Genomic DNA, 12,078 nt, shown 5'->3' with positions numbered 1-12,078 from the left:
AGGTCAATTTCACTGATTTTACTCGTGCCTGAGCTGATGTATGTTGGTACTGTGGAACCAGTGACGTCCATACCTGACCACTCCCTTATGTTGACCACTGACACACTAACTCCACCCCCCCTGCCCTGCCTCGGACCCCACCCCTCGCCACTGCCCCTTCCACTCTCCCTTACAAAACTGCACCCCCTGTCGTAACCACACCTCTTGACCCGCCTACACCTGATTTTTCGTCTAGTTTACAGTCTTCCGTCGCACAAGCAGAACTCAAACAATGGAAGCTAGCAGGCTGCTTCATTAATCCTGATGGTCTAACTGCCCCTTTAAATGACAGTCTTTTCCAGATGGATAAAGAAGTAACCTTCCTGGATCTAACACTCAACAGGAGGGATGGTAACAATAGTAACAATAATATTTACTGCATACTGGTATTCACAATACTCTAAATGTTTCTGTTCATAATGTATGCCCTGTGCTAAGCACAATTTTCAGGGAGAACAGGATTCACTCCCTTTCCAATTCTGTTTGGCAGTCATTATGTGATACCTCAGTTCGACTCACTGGAAAAGAGTCATGAGGAGCCTGAGAAATCACTAGCAACATATCTGAAGAACATGTTCACTAACAAAGAAGTTTCTATGTCTAATGTTATTGCAGATCATTTTGATGATCCTAAACATACTGAGCTTGGAAAGGTTCAAGCAGTATGCTGGATCCTAATCAACGTTGTCAAGAGGGAAGACGTGGCTTCGCCCTGCTCGGAAATTCCAGAACCCGGAGCTGAGATTAAGCTACCGGAGTAAACCTATGTCACAGTTGTGACTGTATCCTGTTGTTCCGACATTACTTGTCTACCAGCTCAATCCAGTAAGTCCTGCAGGCCGCCTGCACCTAGGGGCTAAACCTTTGGGGAATGGTGGTCAGCGCAGGTGAAGTCTGATAATTTCATTTCTGCTTATTCCTGCCTGTTCATACACAGCCTCGGTTCCATTATGCTGTCCCGGCTAAACCAACACCCCTAGCGAGAATTTAGGGTCGAAATGGAGGCCTTAATTTAGGCCCTCTTTGCTCTGCTTTTAACTATTTTATTCTTTTGAGTATTGTTGTAGATTCATCTTTTCCAGAACCTGCATGCCATTTCCCAAGTGTGACCCTGACCGTGTACATTCTACTGCAACTGTGTACCTACAGCGCCTTCCCAATACCAGAGAGTGACACTGACTTCTGGAAATACGTCAATCACATGGACCTTTCTACATAATAATTATGTACTTTAGTTTTCTGCACTTTAGTTTTCTACTTTGACTGTGACCTTTTCTATTTGTATCCTGTGCTCTCTCATCCCCAGTGTTCTAGGACCATTTATAATCAGTAATAACATCTCTGTCTTGCTTCCCTCAGAATTCGCAAGCCAGAAGGGGGGCTATAAGATAAAGATAAAGATCAGGGTGCTGATGATTCTGCAAACCCCAAGTCCTTGAAAATAGGGGACATAGCCCATAGAAAGTATACCCATTTAAAGTTGAAGCTGTGACCTCTACTACAGCCAAGTTTGAGAACCATACATCTTGGGTTCACCGAAAAGATATTACAGTCTTCAGTAAAGTACAGGACTCAGAATCACAACTGGAGACATCTCAGAACCAGAACCTCCAGCACAATAGAGCCAACAAATCAGGAGATAAATAATTTGAGATTCACAATTGCCATTTATGGACCTTATGGACTCATATTTTGTTTTATTTTTAGTTTAGCATTAATTCTGTTTACATTGGAAAGGTTCTATTTTATTTTCCTCTCACTCCCTTTTAGCTAATTCATGTTGCTAATGACACAGTTTTCATTGTAGATGGACGCTCGTAACTGAACCCTTATTGTTTTTAGACTTGCTTTTCTGTGTACTTTCATTTTAGCATTGATTTTGATGCTTCTTGAAAAATTTTGTATTATTTCTGCTTATGGAATTCGAACTGATACTGCTTATACAAGGATAACACCAAACCCTAATACTAACCAAGATATTACAATATATGTGCAAATGCAAGATGTTTTACATGCTATAGACATTGAAACCCCTGTTAAAATGTCATTTAGCTATGCAATTATTTAGCTATAGTGTAACCATAGTATGACCCTTCTTAGTATAATTTTTTTTCCTAGGTTCTCTTCCTTTGGAGTTTCATAATTATAAAGGTATATGGTAATTACCCATAGAAATTGTTGCTACCATTTTGCTCTATGATGGAAACCCTAACGGTTGCTTCAGCCTATTTTTAATTACACCATTGGCAATCTTAAACACAAAGATTCCCCTTACTAGTGCCTCTCCTATTTACTCTCTGCTTCTTAGTGTTCATGATTGGGTGGCCATGACGGGTAAAGTAAGGCCCGAGAATCCCAACCTGCTTAGGGATTCTGGATACCTATAACCCAAGACAGCCTGCAATCAGAGTACTAATCATATGTTTGTTGAACTCATGACAATAAAGAGTTAGCTCAAGATTTTGAGGTGAGAGCAAACACCTAGGTGCAGGACTAGGTCACTAGCAAGGAGCACTAGCCTTAACCATATTTGGTGAAGGTTGTATTTATACAGACCTTCAAGTGGGATATGATATTATTATTATTTGGTCCCAGGCCTGACTTTGGTTCAAGATCCAAAATGAGAGAAAAACTTACAGGCTCATGACTCTGACTTGAACTCCAGTGTTGCTCAAAGGCTCATGAGCTATTGGGACACTGCAGAGCAAGCAGAAACCCGCAAGGGCGGGGGGTCTAACTTGCAGAGTTGTATGAATGTGGAAATATGGTGGTAACAGATGTTCAGAAAGACAGAACTGGATAATTCCACAAGAAGATGACCAGGTGTCACAGAAAGTGTTTTGAGGAAGATAAAAATGGCAGGCCTAAGCTCAGGAAATCCATAGACTTATATGTTATGTGAAGTTTATATAAGTGATTGAAATAGATCATTACGTTGGAGAGTCAGATTCTGATAATACCAATGGTTGTATTGCTTGCTGTCCTCCCAATGAGAACTGCTGATTTGACTTGTACCTGGTAAATAAAATTGAGTTGTACTTCTCATCACAAATGGTGTTCTGTAAACTGCACTTACTGAGCAATGGCTAATTGTAATTATACTTGGTGGTTAAGAAATAAAAGTATCTAATTGCTTTCTCAATCACAGCCTTGGGTGATTTGTTCCATTCCTACGTATTGGTAGGAGAACTGCCATATTGGGAGGGATAAATACACCCTAAACGAAATACTACTGCTGCCACCAGGTCTTTCCCCTGGTTATCATAGGGTACTCCTCTCTTTCCATCAGTTAGAATATAAGTATATAAGCGTTGCCATACTGGGACAGACCAAAGATCCATCAATCCCAGTATCCTGTTTCCAACAGTGGCCAATCCAGGTCACAAGTACCTGGCAAATTTCCAGAGACTTTCCAACTGTTCTATACAGTTCCACTCTTTTCTGGAAACTTCTGGTGCCTTCCTAACAGGTGCAGGAAACACATAGGTTCAATGAGAAGCCACAGATATGATGGGCCTCAGGGCTGATTATCTGCTGCTGAAAAAAGCAGACAGCTTCTTACTATTGGCTGACTCACATTAAAGAGGGCCAGTAGTGGAACCACTGATACAGGAATGAAACAGGGAACAGCACTGAAATTCAGAAAGCCTTAAACTGCTGAATAAGATAAATGTTAAATTAAAATTAAAATTCTGTACAATTTACTGGATGTAATTCAGAGATGCCAAGTTCCCAGTTCCAGGCTGGAGATTTTGGGCCAGTTCTGGTTTGGAACTTACATTCCAAAGCAGTGTGGGATTTGTAGTGCCTGACCCTGCCCATTGAAATCACTGCTGCAAGTTTCATAATGCACCAGGATGGGGTGGCTAGAAATCCAGGACTGGGCCAAAATCTCCAGCCTGAAACTGGGTAACTTGGCATCTCTGGAAAGTTTGTACCACAGAATGGTGGTTTATCAAATTCATGACCCTTACCACTCTTATTACTGTTGGTATAGAGGACATTGAGGATGAAACAATGGAGACAGGTTAATAGTTATTACAGTGGGTGTGTAGGACATAGGGCAGGGATTCTTAACCCAATCCTGCCAGGATGTCCATTGTAGATATCCTGGGTTCTCAGGATATCTACAATGAATATGTATGAGATAGATTTGCATACATTGAAGCAATGCATGCAAATCTATCTCTTGCATGTTCATTGAGCACCCAGCTGGCTGGATATGAACCAAGGGTTGGATTGAAAACTACTGACACAGAAGGAGGAATGATGGCGGTAAGTTTGTTGTTTATTTTGGCTAAATTGAGCTCTTACAGATCATATTTAAACCCCACAGTCAGTGTTTCTTTTTTACATGCTGAATGCAGCATTTAAATATTTTACATGTAGTCAGCACTGTTATCCATAGAAGTGGTAGCACTACGTACAACAGTACCTAGTATCAGGACAGTCAGCAATATTCAGCTATTATCTGTATAGCAAACAGTTTTAAAAAGAACAACCTTTTTGCTGTCCTAAACTAAACTGCATAGCTGCATAGTGCCATGTAATACTGACTATCTCTAGAGTTAGGCAGAACTCCCTCACATTGCCCTGGTATTAAATGGACAGTGCTGGGGCAATATGTAAGAATTTTAAGCCACATGATAGAGTGCACTGAAAATTCACAAATAAGGAGGTTATACATTTAGTGGCTACCTCTAAACATATAAACCCCATTTGAATATTGATCCATTACTTTAGTGAATCAATTTCTCTTGCTTTGGGGGCAATACTGTTAAATATACCATAATTGTTAAAAATCTTTGTAGCCCAGAACTGTTGTCAAGAGTATTTATACCACTCCAGAAAGTTTCAGATGTTGAACAAACCAGAAAAACAACTTCCTAGTGTCAATCCCCTTTTGTTACAAATGCCTAGTAAACCTGCAAATGACTTTAGGCTGTTGGCGGCTCTGTCCCCGAACCCAGACTCCCTGAACTTTCAACATACTCAGTATGGGAAGCAGCCTCCCGTCTGTCCCAGCAGTCCTGAATAGGGATGCAGCCAGGGCCCTTCTTCACCTGGACGGAGATGCCATTGTCCTTTCTGATGCAATGAATGCCTGCTTCTAACGCCATTGTGTTCTTCATGAGACAGCAATCCTGAATTCCGTCACCGTGATCTAGCTGTTCCTGAAAATCCAGGGCAAAGTGAGAGGCTGAGTAGAGCAACTGTGTTCATTTGATGGAAAACTCAGTCCTTCTATAGAGTCCCTGTTACAGGGTAGATAGTTGTTTTTATGATGACTAGGTGGTAGAAACACTTATCTCTTCTATAGAGTCTATGTTGGTTCATAGAAAGCCAAACATCATACTTATCACATCATTCACCTCCATAGACTTCAATGACATCCCCTCCATAGATTTCAATGGCACACTCTTCTTAAATATTTCTTCCCCATGTTATTCACCTCCATAAACTTCAGCAGTGCTCCCTTTTGAATACCTTTATATGAAAGTTATAGCATTTGCTTGGCCCAGCAGCTTCATACCTGTCTGTGTTTCTCATTAGATTTCTGTCCCTATTTCCCTCCATTCCTCTGTTCCCATCTGACCACTTAACAGTGCAAAAGTCATTCTACACGCAGTACCCAAGAGACAGGCAGAGTTCCAGAGTCTCAATATGTGGATGAGATGATGGTGCAGAGAGGAGGGTTTTAGATTTGTTAAGAACTGGGCAACATTCTGGGGAAGGGGGGACATATTCTGGAAAGTTGGGTTCCACCTTAACCAGGGAGGAATGAGGCTGCCGGCATCAACATTTTAAAAGGAGCTAGAGCAACTTTTAAACTAGAAACTGGGGGAAGGCCGACAATCGTTCAAAAGCGCATGGTTTGGAACAAGGTATCTTTAAATGATATCACCAAAACAGAGAAGATAGGGCATCCCTATAAATAAATAAAATAAAAAATCCCGATAGCAAGGTTGCAATACAGACCACAGTAGACCAGGTGTCTTTAAATAAAGAGCAGACAGATTTTAAATATTGCAAATTATCACTGTCAACTGCTGAGCAAGTTGTAAATAGGAATAACAAACATTGTTTGAAATGTCTGTATGCAAATGCCAGAAGCCTAGGAGAAAAGATGGGAGAGTTAGAATATATTGCACTAAATGAAGATAGATATAATAAGTATCTCTTAGACCTGGTGAAAGGAAGACAACCAATGGAACACTGTCATACCTGGATATAAATTATATTGCAGTCTTGAACTGCACACAGAATTCTGGTCGTATTCTGCGTGCAATGTAATTATCTTAACAAGCCAATCAGCGCCGATAATTGCCACTTAGCAAGCAATTATTGATACTAATTGGCTTTAATTAGAATTTATGTGCACAACTTGCTAAGCGTATTCTATAAGGTGATGCACATAAATTCTAATGCGCGCTGCTGAAAAGGGGGTATGGCCATGGGCGTGGAATGGGCGGCTCGTGAGCATTTCTAAAAATTATGTGCATTGTTATAGAATACACCTGCTCCATGCCTAAGTTAGTCGCCGGCAATTACATCAAGCTTTTCTTTGCATAAATTCCTGTGACTAGATTTAGTCACGTGGACGAGCCCTAGGTGTATTCTATAAACCATGCCTAACTTTAGGCGTAGTTTATAGAATACACCTCGGTGTATTTTTTTCAGCACTGATTTTTAAAGCGCCATATATAGGGGCTGATATTTAGACCATGAGAGTTAGCCTGGCTAACTCTCGTGGTCAGCGCTAAACCTGGATATTCAATGCCAGGCTGTTTTTGGTGACCAGCATTGAATATCTGGTTTATTTTTGACCAGTTTGAACATAAGCAGCTAGGTCAATATTCAGACTTAGCCGGTTATGTTCAAACCAGCCAAAGATATCCCATGTTTTCACACAGCCAATATAGCTGCTAAAGTGGGGCTGAAAATCAGCAGATAGCCAGTTATATCGCCCAATATCCGACGATATTTGATGGGAAATAGCCGACTATCCCCCACTGAATATCGCCAGTTAGCCGCTTATGAAGGATTTAAACAGCTAGGTATTTAAAATGCTTTTGAATACCAAGTGCCTTGAATCAGGGGCGTAGCCACGGGTGGGCCTGGACGGGCCCAGGCCCACCCACTTGCCCTCCAGGCCCACCCATCCAAATCCTTCATCGCTGTCGCTGCCTTTTCTCCCGCGGCTTCCGGGAGGCAGCGATCAGCGTTACCTGTCAGTGCCTGCCCTGAAATTATGCTTCTCTTCTCCCCAGGCTTCGTTTCTTCGCTCGTCGGCAGCGCTACGCTGTGCTGCTATTCAAACAGGCAGCTCCACTCCTCTCTGCCGTGTCCATCCGGCCCTACTACACAGGAAGTGCATCAGAGGGCCGGATGGATGCGGCAGAGAGGAGCGGAGCTGCCTGTTTGAATAGCAGCGCAGCGTAGCGTAGCGTAGCGCTGCCGACGAGCGAAGAAATGAAGCCTGGGGAGAAGAGAAGCATAATTTCAGGGCAGGCACTGACAGGTAACGCTGATCGCTGCCTCCCGGAAGCCGCGGGAGAAAAGGCAGCGACAGCGATGAAGGATTTGGATGGGTGGGCCTGGAGGGCAAGTGCTGGATTTGTGGTTTGTTGGTTGGGGGGGAAGGGATACTTTTGCCAGAGACAGACTTGTAGGAGGAAGGGGATTAGAGGAAACTGGGAAGGAAGAGAGCTGCTGGAGGTGGGAGGAAGGGGCTGGAGAGCTTCTGGAAGAGGGAGGGAAGGGAGAGAGCTGCTACACATGGGAGGGAGAGGAGGAAGGGGTTGGAGAGCTGCTGGACAAGGGAGGAAGAGGAGGAAGGGACTGGAGGGAAGGGAGAGAGCTGCTGGACATGGGAGGAAGAGAAGGAGGGGACGATGGCAGGGAGAGAGCTGCTGAAGGAAGGGGAGGAGGGGACTGAATGGAAGGGAGAGAGCTGCTGGACATGGGAGGGAGAGGAGGAAGGGGCTGGAGAGCTGCTGGACAAGCTAGGAAGAGGAAGAAGGGACTGGAGGAAAGGGGGAGAGCTCCTGGACATGGGAGGAAGAGGAGGAGGGGACGATGGAAGGGAGAGAGCAGCTGGACATGGGAGGGAGAGGAGGAAGGGACTGGAGGGAAGGGAAAGAGCTGCTGGATATGGGAGGAAGAGAAGGAGGAGGGGACAATGGAAGGGAGAGAGCTGCTGAAGGAAGAGGGGAGGGGATCTGGGTGGAAGGGAGAGAGCTGTTAGATGTGGGAGGAAGAGGAGGAGGGGATCTGGATGGAAGGGAGAGAGCTGCTGGACCATGGGAGGAGAACTGGAGGGAAGGGAGAGAACTGCTGGTACAGCACAAGGAGGGAGGGAAGGGAAACAGAGATACCAGACCAAGGAGATGAAGGAAAAGGGAATATTAAACCTACAGCTTGAGGGAGGGAGGCAGGAAATTAAGCAACCAAACCAGATGCTGGAAAGAGGAGGGAGTGAGAAGGAGAGAAGCTGGATGGGGTAGGGTCAGAGAGGGTAGAAATATATTGGCACTGGGGACAAAGAGAGGGGAGAAGATGGACAGAGTAATATAGGGACACAGAGAAAAGGAGATACTAAACATGGAGGAAGATAGAGGTACAGAGATGGAAGAAGATGGAAGGATGGCAGAGAAAGAGGGAAAACAGATGGAAGGATGGCAGAGAAACAGGGAAAACGGATGGGTGGGGAGAGAGACACTGGATGGAAGGATGCAGAGAGAAAGGGGAGAGACTGGAAGGATGTGGAGAGAGAAGGGACACTGAACAGAAAAGGGTAGAGAGATAGACACTGGTTAGAAGGAGGGAGCGAGACATTAGATGGAAGGATCAGGAGAGAGGGTAGATGGGTAGAAGGATGGGGAGAGAAAGAGGGAAGACGCTGGATGGAAGGGTAGGGAGAAAGAGGTGACACTGGATGGAAGGATGCAGAAAGAAAGAGGGGAGACTATTGGAGGATGGGGAGAGAGAGGGGAGACACTGGAAGGATGGGGAGAGAAAGAGGGAAAAAACAGATGGAAGGATGGGGAGAGAGAGGGAAAAAGCAGATGGAAGGATGGGGAGAGAATGAGGGAAAAACAGATGGAAGGATGGGGAGAGAGAGGGGAGACACTGGAAGGATGGGGAGAGAAAGAAGAGAGCTGCTGGATGGAACAGGAGAGTAGTGAAAGACTGGAGAATAAGAGGAAGGGGCACAGGGAGAACAAGGGTGAGAAAAAGATGAGAAGCCATAAGTAGATGAAGGAAATTAAAGAATGGATAGTAAGAATGAATTAAATCTAGACACAGAGAGAGGCAGAAAAATATTGAAGAAAGCAAAGAAAAAGGAGAGAAAAATGACAAATGGCCAGGAAACCCTGGCAGAAGAGTTAAATGAAAGAAAGCAGAATCTAGAGACACAATGAGACAAAGTAAATGGCCATACAACAAAGGTAAAGAAAATAATTTTATTTTAATTTAGGATAAGTAATATGGTGTTAATAAAGTTTCAGAGACCAATACTTCCTTCCTTAGGTCAGGAGAGGATACCGTAACAGCATTATACTGACCTGAGGCAGGAGGTTTTGGCCTCTGAAAGCTCACTGAAAAGGATTAGTAAATTGTCTGAAATCGGATGCACTGAAAAGCAGCACTTTACCCTGTGTGACAAATGCATCTGAGTGTGACTAAATTTTGCTGGGGGGGGGGGGGGGGTACAGAGAAAATTTTGTGCCCACCCACTTTGGGTTCAGGCCCACCCAAAATTGGCAGTCTGGCTACGCCACTGCCTTGAATCAAATAGAGTAAAAATTATGCAGGACACAAAACACACCTTGGAATCCCTATGGATAGAAATTCCATGTGTGAAGGGGAAAAGGATAGTGATAGGAGTGTACTATCATCCACCTGACCAGGATGAGCAGACAGATGCAGAAATGTCATCAGAAATTAGTGAGGCTAACAAACTGGGAACACAATAATAATGGGTGATTTTAATTACCCCAATATTAACTGGATAAAGGTAACATCAAGGCAGGCTAGGGAGGTAAAGTTCCTAGGTGAAATCAAGGACTGTCTTAGGGAGCAGATAGTCCAGGAACCAAGAAGAGGAGGAACAATTCTAAACCTAGTTCTTAGTGGAGCAGGAGCACATGAACTGGTACAGGAGGCAATAGTGCTGGGGACACTTGATAGCAGTGATCATAACGTGATTAGATTTAATATAATATCTGGAGTAAATACACACAGGAAATCCAATACATTAGCATTTAACTTTCAAAAAGGAGACTATGATAAAATGAGAAGAATGGTAAAAAAAAAACGTAGAGAAGCAGTTGCAAATGTATAACGTTTACACTAGGCATGGATGTTGTTCAAAATTACCATCCTGGAAACCCAGACAGATATATTCCATGTATTAAAAAAGGTGGAAAGAATGCCAAATGACAGCCACATGGTTAAAAAGCAAGGTGAAGAAAGCTGTTAGTGCTAAAAGAAAATCCTTTAGAAAATGGAAGAAGAATCTGACTCAAAATAATAAGATACCGCATAAGGAATGGCAAGTCAAATACAAAGTGATGATATGGAAGCCAAAGAAAGACTTTGAAAAGAAGATTGTTTTGAAGGCAAAAACATATAATAAAAACTTTTTTAGGCGTTTTAGAAGCAAGAAGTTGGTAAAAGAATCAGATGGGCACTAGATTACCAAGGTGTAAAAAGAGCACTCATGGAAGACTTGGCCATAACGGAAAGATTAAATGATTTCTTTGCTTTGTTCTTCACCAACAAAGATTTGGGGAGATACCAGTGCCAGAAATAGTATTCAGTGCTGATAAGTCAGAGAAACTGAAACAAATCTCTGTAAACCTGGAAGATGTAATGGGCAATTTGATAAATTACAGAGGAAAGGTCCCACTGAACTTTCTTTCTGAGAAGTTCTGAGAGAAGAGCACATTTCTCTGGTAAGTGAATGCTACTTTGCTTTGTGCTTTGGGAACTTAAAGATTGGGGTTTAAAGGAGGAATTGTAGGTTAGTGTTAGGCAAAATAAAATTATAAAAAGCAAATTTTTAGAGTCCAAGATGGCTGCCGATCGAGACGGACACATTTGAGTGCTCCTCAGCATTGCCTTGATATATTTCTTTTTCCTTTAATATGCCGAAGAGGAGAGGACGAGCTGCTGCTGCTGCCTCCCAGCAGCAAAGAACTTCTGCCTCATCGGGCTTAATAACGCAGTATTTGCAGAGGGCCGCAAACTCGATAACGCAGTCAGTGAACGGTCTGCAGGCTCAACCCGCGAGTGGAGATAGCGGGCAGAGCAATGGGCTGGAAGCTACTTTGAGCCCCGACGGAGGGAGAGCCGCCTCCTCAGCCGGTGTTTAGCAGTTCCCCGATATCGGCCCCAGTGGACCCGAATACCGAAGTGTTAGCGGGATCTTCAGGGCGGGAGGCAATTCTACAAATATCGGAAGAAAGTGGGAGTATTTCAACTCCAACTTTAACTGCACACGCCGTTTTAAGATCTACAGAGGATAAGAGAGGAGCAGCTGCGACGGAGGCAATGCAACAACTTGGTGAGCCAGTAGATATTTTGATTACAAGTTTTAAAAAAAAAACCTGTGGAAGTAACTTTAGATAGTTTATGGATGTTGATAGCGGATCTTGGTAAGGCTTTGTGCCCCCAAATGAAACAAATGAAAGAAGAAATAGTTGTGGTTGCTGGGAAAGTGAGAGAAATGGACACTGAAATTAAAACATTGTCATCACAGATAAATAAGGTTGAGAAGGAAACTCAACAGATACAGCTTGTACAAACGACGATGATTAAAGATTTGGTAAACCTGAGGAGGAAGTCAGAGTTCCTTGAAAATGCCTCTCGAGGCAATAATTTACGTTTTATTAACTTTCTTTTTCATTCGCTGATTTCCCCAAGGGAAATGTTGAAGTTTTACTTTAAAGAAATTCTAAATATAAATGAAGATCTTATTCCTCCAGTGTCACAGGCCTTTTACATCCCCACAAAGGCTGAAAAGAATTTACA

The 12,078-nt window shown here is 43.3% G+C and overlaps 1 protein-coding gene across 1 annotated transcript in view; it reads right to left on the bottom strand.

Moving 5' to 3' along the window:
- Positions 1-12,078, bottom strand: part of TSGA10IP (testis specific 10 interacting protein) — a 246,307-nt gene that overhangs the window by 216,290 nt on the left and 17,939 nt on the right. The window contains exon 2 of the mRNA XM_030220147.1: positions 5,032-5,213. Within this exon, the coding sequence (XP_030076007.1) occupies positions 5,032-5,213 (182 nt within the window). The remainder of the gene's footprint in view (positions 1-5,031; positions 5,214-12,078) is intronic.

This window comes from Microcaecilia unicolor, chromosome 11 (assembly GCF_901765095.1).
Source record: "Microcaecilia unicolor chromosome 11, aMicUni1.1, whole genome shotgun sequence".
Lineage (NCBI taxonomy): Eukaryota > Metazoa > Chordata > Amphibia > Gymnophiona > Siphonopidae > Microcaecilia > Microcaecilia unicolor.
Note: the sequence above shows the minus strand (reverse complement) of the source record. Positions and strands in the feature narration are given on the sequence as shown.